General features: G+C 39.7%; 1 protein-coding gene across 6 annotated transcripts in view; it reads right to left on the bottom strand.

Moving 5' to 3' along the window:
- The window catches only part of LOC135467736 (tumor protein p53-inducible protein 11-like), a 172,630-nt gene that overhangs the window by 37,086 nt on the left and 123,107 nt on the right, over positions 1–12,437 (bottom strand). Inside the window, exon 1 of one of the 6 annotated variants that reach the window (XM_064745563.1) lies at positions 3,747–3,976. The exons of the other annotated variants lie outside the window; for them this stretch is intronic. Coding sequence (XP_064601633.1) covers positions 3,747–3,826 — 80 coding nt within the window. The 5' untranslated portion in view covers positions 3,827–3,976. Of the gene's footprint in view, positions 1–3,746; positions 3,977–12,437 lie in introns of those variants that run through there. 6 annotated transcript variants of the gene reach the window in all.

The raw sequence follows: 12,437 nt of genomic DNA, 5'->3' as shown, positions 1-12,437 counted from the left end.
GGCCACCAACGCTTCAACGCCATGGTATATATCTGTGACAACTGCCTCCCCTCATATACATCAGCTATAGCCATCACTGAAAATCCCCATGTCTGTGTAAGTATACCTAGAGGGAGTTACCACCCTTGTCCATTGTACCGAATCAATAGAGTTTCCTGGCTGGATTCTGCCAGCTAGGTAACCTACGGTAAAAGTTAAAAGCGGATTGGACAAAAAAAAAAAAGCCTATATAGCAGACTCGAGGTGTTCTTTTCAGTACACTGTATATCGATCATCAATGTGAACCAGTCTGAGAGACCCTGTCACCATTTAGCCAAGATTTCAACCCGTCACATCGGTTTGGCATAGCAACTTAGAAAGGCAATAAGTCCCACTTAATGAGGCAATGCCGCACAAATACAACAGTCTTTAATATCAGATTGTTTATTTCATTGGTGGTCCATATACAGATGTTTGATGTCGTGTAAGTGCTGGAAGGCAGACAGTATACATACATTTTAAATAAAAGGACAAGCTAGCTACCTGGCATACAGGTATACTAAGATTTACTATTATGAAAGGTAAAAAGGCCTTTAACCCCATCTCTGCAGTTTCAGCAGAATTAAACTAACAAATCAAATACACAATCAATAAGAATATTAGCTTTCCATATCAGCTATTGGAAGATATTAATGTATTGACGTACAGTGGTGGAAACACTGCCTTACAACGCACACTTTAGCTGCTCAAGACAACGCAACCTTAACAAAAACAGATTGAATACATCACTGCAATTTAGATGGTGAAAAAATCAGCCATCAAGGCATGTACTACACAAACAGTTTAGCAAATCAGTTATTCGTGTTGCAAAATTTTATATCTAAAGTTAATCTATAAAAAGAAATCTTTTGACATGTAATACTCAGAACAGTTTTGATAATAACGGTACTGAACATCCAAGTGCCTTCAAATCACTCCCAGTCAGTTTTGGGATCGATGGATAAATTTTATGTGTTTGGTTGCTTGCAGTTTAATGTCAACCCTTTTGAGTAATTTTTTCCAGTAATGTCTTATTGTTGCAGAATGTTTTTCATTATGCTGTTACACCTATAGCTATGCAATTAGTACTCAACTGAAATGCAGACAACATGCAGTATTGCCTCCAATAACAATTACTGGCCAATGATTAGGTCTGTTCCTCGTGTCGATTGCATTTAGCCAGGAATTGCAGTTATAGCCATTCTTTGCCAGAGTTAATTTGCTGCTCACATAAATATAGTGTATACTTTGATTACAGATCAAAGACTTCTCATGAGGATGTATCACAGTAATTTAGGAGCAGTACAATAACAGAATTCACAGGCCATTGACATATACAATTGTATGAAAGTTTATTAACTAACTCTGGTAGAGGCGACACACATTAAAAATTTCCCACTAGCACTGTGATTAGTCCATGAGTTGAGGTAGATTAATGATGTATACACATACTAATTAGGGTGTGACACGTTAAATACATTCCTTTGGTTCTCATTTATGAACTGGAGTATTAGTTACTTTACTACCTGAACACATGTACATGGACATACAGCTCCAGTACACACTGTCTCAGCATTCAGTACTAATTTAGCTACCAATAAAGCTTGTCTGGATTATGGATTTAATTATAGAGTGATCAATATACATTTTGTTTTATATCTCCATTATTATGAGTCTTATGACAGCAACCAAACCTTACAACCATCCTATTCACACGTACGTGTACTGGACAAATATTTGTGGACTCATTTAATCTCATTTATTACAGAAAATAAGGTTTCACTACCAATTAACACTTAATCCATACACTGTATAAACTGTACAAGCCCTTAAGTTTGTTTTGGTCATGTCATTACAGTGTCTTGACGCATGTATGACGTTGCACATGTAACCACTGGAGACTTGAATAATTAACTTTTTTCTTTATAAAAATTCATGAGTTTGAAATATATCATTTGGAAAGGTATATCTCTTCCACAATGTCACTGCGACATAATTCACGGAATAGTGTATTTAAGCTGGAGTTTAGCATTTTTCAAGTACCACATTTTACTGGATTCTGATTAATTCCCCCATCTTGTTGGGCCACTTTATGTGTGTTTGGTGAAGTCTGATAAATTCCCCCATCTGGTTGGGCCACTTTATGTGTGTTTGGTGAAGTCTGATAAATCCCCCCATCTTGTTGGGCCACTTTATGTGTGTTTGGTGAAGTCTGATTTATTCCTCCATCTTGTTGGGCCACTTTATGTGTTTTTGGTGAAGTCTGATAAATTCCCCCATCTTGTTGGGCCACTTTATGTGTGTTTGGTGAAGTCTGATTTATTCCTCCATCTTGTTGGGCCACTTTATGTGTTTTTGGTGAAGTCTGATAAATTCCCCCATCTGGTTGGGCCACTTTATGTGTTTTTGGTGAAGTCTGATTTATTCCTCCATCTTGTTGGGCCACTTTATGTGTTTTTGGTGAAGTCTGATTTATTCCTCCATCTTGTTGGGCCACTTTATGTGTTTTTGGTGAAGTCTGATAAATTCCCCCATCTGGTTGGGCCACTTTATGTGTTTTTGGTGAAGTCTGATTTATTCCTCCATCTTGTTGGGCCACTTTATGTGTTTTTGGTGAAGTCTGATTAATTCCCCCATCTGGTTGGGCCACTTTATGTGTTTTTGGTGAAATCTGATTTATTCCTCCATCTTGTTGGGCCACTTTATGTGTTTTTGGTGAAATCTGATTTATTCCTCCATCTTGTTGGGCCACTTTATGTGTTTTTGGTGAAGTCTGATTTATTCCTCCATCTTGTTGGGCCACTTTATGTGTTTTTGGTGAAGTCTGATTAATTCCCCCATCTGGTTGGGCCACTTTATGTGTTTTTGGTGAAATCTGATTTATTCCTCCATCTTGTTGGGCCACTTTATGTGTTTTTGGTGAAATCTGATTTATTCCTCCATCTTGTTGGGCCACTTTATGTGTGTTTGGTGAAGTCTGATTAATTCCCCCATCTGGTTGGGCCACTTTATGTGTTTTTGGTGAAATCTGATTTATTCCTCCATCTTGTTGGGCCACTTTATGTGTGTTTGGTGAAGTCTGATTAATTCCCCCATCTGGTTGGGCCACTTTATGTGTTTTTGGTGAAGTCTGATTTATTCCTCCATCTTGCTGGGCCACTTTATGTGTTTTTGTTGAAATTAATCTCTTTAATATTAAAAAAACCAAAGTGTTGGCACCAAAAGTATCATTTTGTAAGGCCTTTAATACCAAACTTTAAATGAAATACCCTAACTTCAGTTTGAAAGAATACCAACCTAATGAAAAATAGCTTTGTACTTTCCATCACTTTTTTTAATCAAGAAAATAACGTTAAAAAGCTGCCAACATCCACAAAGCCTCTTAATTATGGACATGGGCATCAAAAAAGCTATCAATATGGACATGCGAAAAAAAAGGCCAACACGGACATACAGCACCAACAGTCCTATGCATCACTACAAGACTATCCCAAAACACACAAGTTTGACGCTGCATGTTGTTTCCTACAGAACATTCCTTATCCAGCGAGGGCAGACTTAACCCCAGGGTAGGAACATAAAGGAGAACATAAGGTACATCTGGCACCCTGTAAATTCCTTAATATATCTTCAGTATGTTTCTGAGCTAAACCCGCAGGCCATGCATGCAGTCAACTATTTATACTGAAGAGACTTCGCAGAAAATTAGTAATTCAGTGATAACTTACAATTTGTAGGTAGATCGACGCCCCTCCTCATCAGGTTTACCGGGGACACTACTGGTCGGGGGAGGGGGTGGCATCTCCATGTCACCGGGGTAGGATACTGTCCACACTACTAAGCACCTCTCTCCCCTAACACACAGCCTCTGTCAGCTCTGATTAAACTGCAAATCAGCAGTCGACAGCAGCACTAGAGCGGACGAGTCTAGATCAATAAAGTTAGGTGAGGATCAAGGGAGGGGGGACCGAGAGATGGAGATTGGGCGTCTGGGTGGGTGCGGGCCGTCAGGAAGGTGGCCTGCTCAACTTCCAAGCTTGTGCATGCGGCAGTCTACAGATGCCAGCTCTACTCTTCTTTACCTAACACATATTTCCTCTCCATGTAACAGGAGCAACCCCCTCCCTACCCCCCCCCCCCCCCAGCTGCGTACAGGAAGGCCGTGGTATTGATTGACGATATCTCTCAGTCACTGCTCAAGATTCTGAGAATTCCCCAGTCACTTGTCATTGTTGGTCGCTTCCTGGCAAAACACTACTGTCTAATTGGAAGCAGACAAGTCTATAATCTCCCCCCCCCCCCTCCCAGCCATAAGGAATAGGACTGTCACAAACAGCAATCACGCATCCTCAAACACTTATGATAATGGCTATCACACAAACTACAAGATTCAGGTTTTCACAAAATTTACAGATTTATCGTCGACTGCAGTATAGGTAGATGGTATATGTAATTATCCCTGGCTGAACAAACCAAAAGTCTACACTTGCACATGAGTCACTTGAACAATGTACCAAAAATAATTAATGTTTCAAAATACCTGAACAAATTGTTTTTCTTCATAATAAACAGATCCAGGTTTAAAAGCCTAGAATTAGATGATCAAAGCATACATGTACTTTTATTTGTGGCTTATACACCGTACATTAAAATTTATTTATATATTTATATTAATATATTTATTTATTTGATTGGTGTTTTACGACGTACTCCAGAATATTTCATTTATGCAACGACGGCGGCCAGCATTATGGTGGGTAGAAACCAGGCAGAGCCCGTGGGAAACTCATCTGTACATTAAACCAGGCAGAGCCTGGGGGAAACTCATCTGTACAATAATAGTTTCTCATTCTATTACAGTGTAACTTGGTAATCGAAGGACAAACACATCGCTAACCATCAACCTATCAAACTGGGAGTAAATATATTAGGGAAACTAATACATGTGCATTCAGAATTTTTTCAAAGCAAGAATTGTAACTACCAAATATACATGACTGGAATAAGAAAGCAGAGCAGATCTGTAACTCTCATGCTAACCCTTAAGGGAACCAAAACACTGGTCAGTTCACTCAAAAGAGAAAGGAAGACTGGAAAACTAACCAGCCAGTAAGAGTGATAGAATGACTTCTATCCAGGGTATTCTTATATTCTACCAGTTATTACAATTTCAAGAACACAAAGTTCAAATTTCCCTGAAAGAGATGAAACTTAATATCTGTCACATTATACCATAATCAAGATCAGAAATATCCATTTTTACTCGGACTACTTGCAAATGTGAAATTGCATGTCTGATGGACAACACTTTCTATGGAAATATCAGACAGTTGGGTAACCCGATGATTGGCCATGGGAGACACGACATATCCAAGAACAAGAGAAGTAGTGGATCCAGTTTATAGCAGACCAAAGAACCTGACTTCCTACCCAAAGTCGTGAACACCATGCATGCCACATCCCTGATAGGATAACACCAGCAATTACCAACGCTTTGCCCACATTGATTTCTGAAGACGTCTGGAAATCAAGTTACGGAAGAGAATTGCCATCCTGATGACAGAGAATATTCCATGCCTGGGCACAAATTGCAATCATGGGTACTTCAGATTTATTTTCTCTCGCACATGCTTGGAGTGTATGGTTGGTTATTGGTATGGGAACATGGCAGAGTGGGAGGAGAGTACATCTAGCCCAAAGGGTACAGGGGAGAGTATTTGAAAAGTAGACAGTAGATGGTGAGAGAGTAACATTAGGGCAGACAAGAGAGGGCTTAAAGGGTAGGCAGGATAGTGGCTTAATGGTAGGCAGGAGAGTGTCTTAAAGTGTAGGCAGGAGAGCATCTTAAAGGGGACACAGAAAAGTGGCTTAAAGGGTGGGTATGCAGGGGAGTGGCTAAAAGGGTGGGTAGACAAGAAAGTGGCTTAACAGGTAGGCAGGAGAGAGGCTTAAAGGGTGGGTAGTCTGAGAGCAGCATAAAGAGTGGGTAGACAAGACAGTGGTTTACAGCGTAGGCGGGACTGTGGCTTACAGGGTAGGTGAAAAAGTGGCTTATAGGTAGGTGAGACTGTGGCTTGCATGAAAGGTCAATAGTGGCTTACAGTTTAGGCAAGACAGTGGCTTGAAGGGTAGGCAAGACAGTGGCTTGCAAGGTAGGCAACACAGTGACTTGCAACGTAGGAAAAACAGTGGTTTGTATGGTGAGCACTTGGGGTTTAACGATGTACTCAATTTTTTAATTATATGATGGCGAATGAGTCCTCAGAGTGCATGTAATGTACCCTCTTGTTGCAGGATGGAATTCCAACGCTCTTTTAACTAGTGCTGCTTTACCGAGACGACTTACTGAAGGCCAGTAGGCCGCAATTACAACTTCCTTTTTAAGGTCTTAGGCGTGACCCAAACCAGGATTGACCCTGAATCTACGACCGCCAAAGCAAACACTCTAATAAATTGAGCTATCACAGCCGGTGGTTTGATGGGTAGACAAAACAGTGGCTTAGAGGGCAGGCAAGACAGTAGCTTGTAGTGTAGACAAGATAGTGGACTGTAGTGTAGACAAGCCAGTGGCTTGCATGGTAGGTTTGAGAGGTTTGCAATAGAGGGGCATACTGCCGTAACAATCAGTGCGATCACCAGAAGATGAGATAGGAGAGAGATAATATGACAGTGAGATGTCTGGGAGGGACGTCAAACAGCCAATGCATCCTTTTCTTTGAGTCCTTGTCATTCAGAGTTACACTGCAGCATTAGGATTTTCTGATAACCCATATGCTCCTCATCAAATCATCACAGAGCTTAAAAAACCATTTTATTCATTTTTTTGATAACTTTTTATTTTCTGAAGAGACAAAAATGGGACAATAAAGTGACAGAAATAGTTCTGACAGCACGGCTAATGGGGTTTTCTGACTGAGGCTATTTGATAGAGATGACAAGAAGAAGCTACACCTGCCTCTCCTACAGCCCATCCGCCATCTTAATTTGAGCCAAGAAAACATTTCTGCCCCGAGCATATTGTTGATGGAGATCAATTGATAATGAAAAACTTCACTGACACCTTTAAAGCAGGGGATTAAACTCGTAATGCTGACAAGTTCAAGCTATTTTAGTTAATGGAATTGCGTATTAAAAAAGTAACCGGGGGGCAAATCATGAACAGCTATCACCTGAAAACGGACATGTCTCGCGAGTTACATGGCAGCATCAACCTCTAGCTGTCTGGAAACTCAGGAGAGAGGATTGCAAGAAACAAGTGGGCTCACGTAAAGGAAGATTACATAATGTGGAGGGGTTCGATTTAGAGGTCAGCCGGCAGCTAGGAGTATAATGAACATTATATATCCAGATCCTATTTATACAGTACAAAATGTTCTAAATACAAAAAATGTTGATGAGATCTGGAGGAGATTGTCTGAATCATTCTGATGTCTATAATCAAGCCATTCTTTTGTCTGACTGAATGATTATGTTGTCTGATCAATCCATTCTGTAGCCAAGATAGAATCAAATTGCAGCCTGATGAACCCGCCATCTGGAAGTTATCATCTAACTATCCTGAAATTGTCATCAGGTCATCCTATAGCCTAATCTCAACAATCCTAAAGTCATCATAAAAGATTTCTGAAATGATCCCCCAACCATCCCTTAACCATGCAACATCCAACAATCCTATAGTGATCACTTAATCATCCTGAAGTCATCATCAACCAATCTAGAAGTCATTATCAATCGTGAAGTCATCATCAACCAATCTAGAAGTCATTATCAATCATGAAGTCATCATCAACCAATCATGAAGTCATCATCAACCAATCCAAATCATCAGCCCATTCTACAGTTATCAAACCATCCTGTACCACATAAATGTAGTACTTGAAATAAACCAACCTATCATGACCTGGTGTAGTATCATATATCTATTTAATGTGGTGGGTAAAACACTGTCTTAATGGTCACGTATGCCACAACGGGCATCCATTACATGCAACTGTATTATGCTGAACATTTAATACCAGAACAAATTAAGTTGCTCGATATTCAAATTACATGCTCAAGGCACAAGAAGATTATACAATAACGACAATTAAGGAATTTGTTTTTAATAGCATTATGAACACATGTGATTGATACAGCCTGAGTAATGACCAGTAATCAGCTACTTTTTTTTGTGTACGCCACTGGTCGATTTCCATGTTCAGAGCCAAGAATTAGCCCAGGTCAGACTCAGGTACATGTGCAACTGCTTGTCGTTTATTAAGCGGGATCAGATGCCTTTCAATTATAAGAGAAAGAATGCCTTTCAGGAAAAGATCGAACAAAAACGCATCTTGTATGAGGGAATCTTATAAGCAGAGCATCGATCCATACTCTACTGAGCCCAAATTTAATCTCACCTCCTTAATCATGAATCATGAATGACGAGCCGGGAGAAAACTGCTTAATACACAATTCATCAGACTTGTCTTAAGACATGAGGGGTACACCTCAGTGTGAGGTATAGATGTGTATATGGGCTGTATGCCTCATGTAAACCTCAGTGTGAGGTACAGATGAGGTGTACTGTACCTCAAGTACACCCCAGCAATATGCCTATACCTCAGATGTACCTCAGGAACTTTGAAAAAAGTCATCACTAAGGTGTACAGCTTAAAAACTTTGAAAATGAAACAAAGTAAATGATGTACGTCAGGTACACCTTGGAAACTTTGGGAGTTTTTGATTATAATTTAGTGTTCATGTACCTCAGCTACTTTTTTAAAGTTTTAAAACAAGAGATAAGATTTACATTTTACTTCAGACAAAATGGTGAGTATAAAATTACAAATGTTCCTGTGCAAAAGAAAAATGTTTACTAAATAAATATAAGCCTTGGTCTCACCCTACAATGACATGCCATTCAATGTGTAAGTACTGACCAATCACAGAGCGTGGATATATTTGCCCCTGATTATTCCAAAATGGCTGCCCTGAACAAGGTGCATATATATTCCAGGCTGTGGGAAAACAGCCGAATTATGCACTGATTGATGCTTTCTAGGACAGAATTTGTAACATGTTTTGGCACATGAACAGTTCTGAAAGGCAGAAAAGGAGTAGTACTAATTCTTTATCAAGTAGCTAGAAGGCCTCATGTAAATGTATTTCATTGTTGTCGTACGTCAGCTGAGATTTACAGATACTGTAAACAAAGAACAACACGCACTTACAAACTTACTTAAATTTCTCTATAATTTGTACAGAAAATATTTAGGTGTTTTGTGCTTGTTTTCTATCAAAATAAAAGTGAAAACAGTTTATATCCACCTTGTTTATAAGCATGTACATCAGCTATACCTCAGTTGTACATGTGACACACCTCAGGCATCATACTTCTGCCCTTTAATATTTATAGGGTACACCTCCAATGAAGTGTACTTTATCGAGCTCCTAATTTGCATAATTAGCAATACCTCAGATACAACTTTAATACACCTCAGATACGCCTCAAGTATACCCTAGATGCACCTCTGTTCAGATATGCTACACTCCATTGATACACCTCAGATGTACCTCATGTATACCTTTAGTACACCTAATAAGTGTAAGGGTTAGCTTTAACAGTATTGCTAAAAGTATAACTGCAAAAAGTTAAGAAACTAATTTGATATATACATGTATATTTTGATATTTATATGTTTATATATACTACTTAATTCTGTGTTTGAGGCAGGTTAAAATGACCTAAAATTTTGCCCAGATGAACATCTTTAGAGGTAAATCAATGTTGAAAAACATTACTTTTTGTGCTGAACATAATACACTTTGTCAGTAGGGTATCATCATCACACAAAGCTTGAAACACTTTTCTAAAATGGACTAAACTTGAGAATCAGACAGAAAGTTACATTTACGGAATCGTATGTAACTTACAATATGTGAATTATGTATAATCTTTATTTGTACTGGTATATGTGAAAAACAGCTTTTTTTCTCTGTTGCGCAAACCTCACAAAAATGCCAGTCTTGGATTGAAAGAGGATGTAAGTGGTATGAACAGATATATTACCACTGTATGTGTATGTATTAAATATGATTTCAATTATCAGTAATATGTTCAGTACATTTGGACAAACAAAGGCTATCTGCTAGACTGCGGCCGAAAATGCTGTTTTCTTGTCGTGGAGTTGAGACTGGACATGTGATCTGCCTGATGACCACGGGTTGCCAGAAACAATCAGAGGAAACCCAGACTGCGGCAGGAAAAGCCTAGTTTACCGTCTTCCCTCGCATCAATCAATATGAGAGTATTTAAAGCTCAACAGGTCTTCATAATACAGATCAGTCTTATTGTGTTCAAAAGACTGTCTTCCTATAGTTGCCTAGGTAACGGCTGTTTTTCTAATGTGCCAGGTTGTTAAGAGAATATTCATCTCTATGGCAGCCGGCGGAATGATAACACGAATGGAGGAGAGGTGAGGACTAGAGGCTAAATAGAGCCGGGACGAACCAGCCCACCGGCAGTGTCACCAATATTGTCACTGGTCCAGCACATAAGCTACAATAGACAGGGCTGTATGATGGATGGATGAGTGCCGGATATTAACTGCAGAGTTAATGTAGTCTGGCCACAGAACTCTCCTTCCAGCTCAATTACCCCCAAGGTTCTTAAACATGGAGTTTGTCCACCTTTCCCATATTGTGGTCCTTGACATCCCAATGGCAGTGACAAATGTTCCAACAGTCAGAAGAGTTTAAGGCATGACTGGCTTGTCTTGCGTTCTAAGTCATCTTGTTAAATAACTAACTTTCAAAGTAAGTTATTTTTTTTTTTTCATCACATCGAGAAAAGCAAACGGTGCACCTAAACCAGAACACAGCTGCACTAGTGCAACAAACCGCTACAACCCCATGCGTCGGAGCATGAACTTGGCAATGTTTGATAATTCCTGTACCTTTATAAACTGCGCAAAACCAAAGTTCTCATATGTACAATATGTTCTGTGTGGAAACTGAGGAGTTTGAAGAAGGCCGTGGTCTTTGTATACAATTTGTTAAAGCTGCCAAGAGGCAGTGGGAGGTTGGTTATGAGTGAATTCTAACAGAACTGGGTTGGTGCATCACCTGTGTATTCTATACAGATCCTTCATCTGCTCGTGAGCCTTTTAATAGTACACAGGTCCTGCTGACACAATGATGGCTAAAGTACATTCAATAATGGGCCCATTAGAAATCTTGGGAGCGAGTATAGCAGGAGGGGGTGGCAGTTACTGGGAGCTGAAGGCTGTAGGACTGGGCCTAATTTGGGAGGGAGCATGTACATATCCCTGAAATTCACAGCAGAGACCTGGGGGTAATAGGAAGCATCTGTCACCATGGCCGAGAGATTGATCAGGGCCCCTATGATTCTCTCCTCAGTTCTAAACCCTTAACAGCTCAATGAACAAAACATCTTGGAAAGTCACTGATCAGGGGGAACAAACAACATAGCCCGGGAGAGTCATCATGTACGAGCTATGATGTTCATTGGCCAGGCAGAATGTGTCCCAAACATCAATTCAGTAACGGAGAAAAGACCACAGTTTGAAGCAGACATCGATCCAATATGCCAAGTGCTAAACCACATACATTAGCAGCAATAAGCGAAATGCTGTTAAAAATTGAAGCTAGTTGTTGATGCAGATTGTGTGAATCTGTGACTGAAATGAGCTGATGTAAGCATCATGTATAGTGGCTGATGGCCTTTTTACATATAATACAAATAAAAATAATCTTTGCCAGGCCATACAATATTTACTCAATATATTGCGTACTTTCAGCAGCAGAGGAAAACATATGCCGCAGTATTTCAATATGCATATCTTATCTCTCACGGTGATGCACACCCTTAAATAATTCATTTTTGTCATAAAGATCAGAGGAGATAGTGCTGTGCCTGAGAACGCTGTTAGTGAAATACATACAGTTAAAAGGGATACTCATGAATAGAAGCCACAAAAATAAAAGGGCTTTCTCTCCATGCATTTAAATGAGCTGGCAAAAAAGCGAGGAGAGTTCGCAGGATTCCATTTCATCCAGAATAATTATACACAACTTCATTTCCACAGAGCCCGCATCCATCACAGTCTGACAAGCCGACTATTTTTTAATACCCCATCAGCTCTTTTTTTTTTTTTGGTAAAATGGGACGCTTGTCGAGCTCCAGAAGCTTCAATAATCTATCATGAATGGCAATAGGATGGAAGCAGGATGACATTTGCAGCCTTTGGGTGTACAAGGCTGTTACATCAACCTCAGGTGGTAACGCCTGGTTTTCCTTCTAGAAGATGTCCGACCTAGGCAATCAATAGGTGAGAGCTTGACAGACAGTTGGCAAATGTTTCAATATGACACTGAAAGATTGCTCAGGAAATTACAGCAAAGGAAGAGAGCAGCTTTAG

Source organism: Liolophura sinensis, chromosome 6 (assembly GCF_032854445.1).
Source record: "Liolophura sinensis isolate JHLJ2023 chromosome 6, CUHK_Ljap_v2, whole genome shotgun sequence".
Taxonomy (NCBI): Eukaryota; Metazoa; Mollusca; class Polyplacophora; order Chitonida; family Chitonidae; genus Liolophura; species Liolophura sinensis.
The sequence above is the reverse complement of the archived record's forward strand: the minus strand, read 5'-3'. Positions and strand labels throughout refer to the sequence as shown.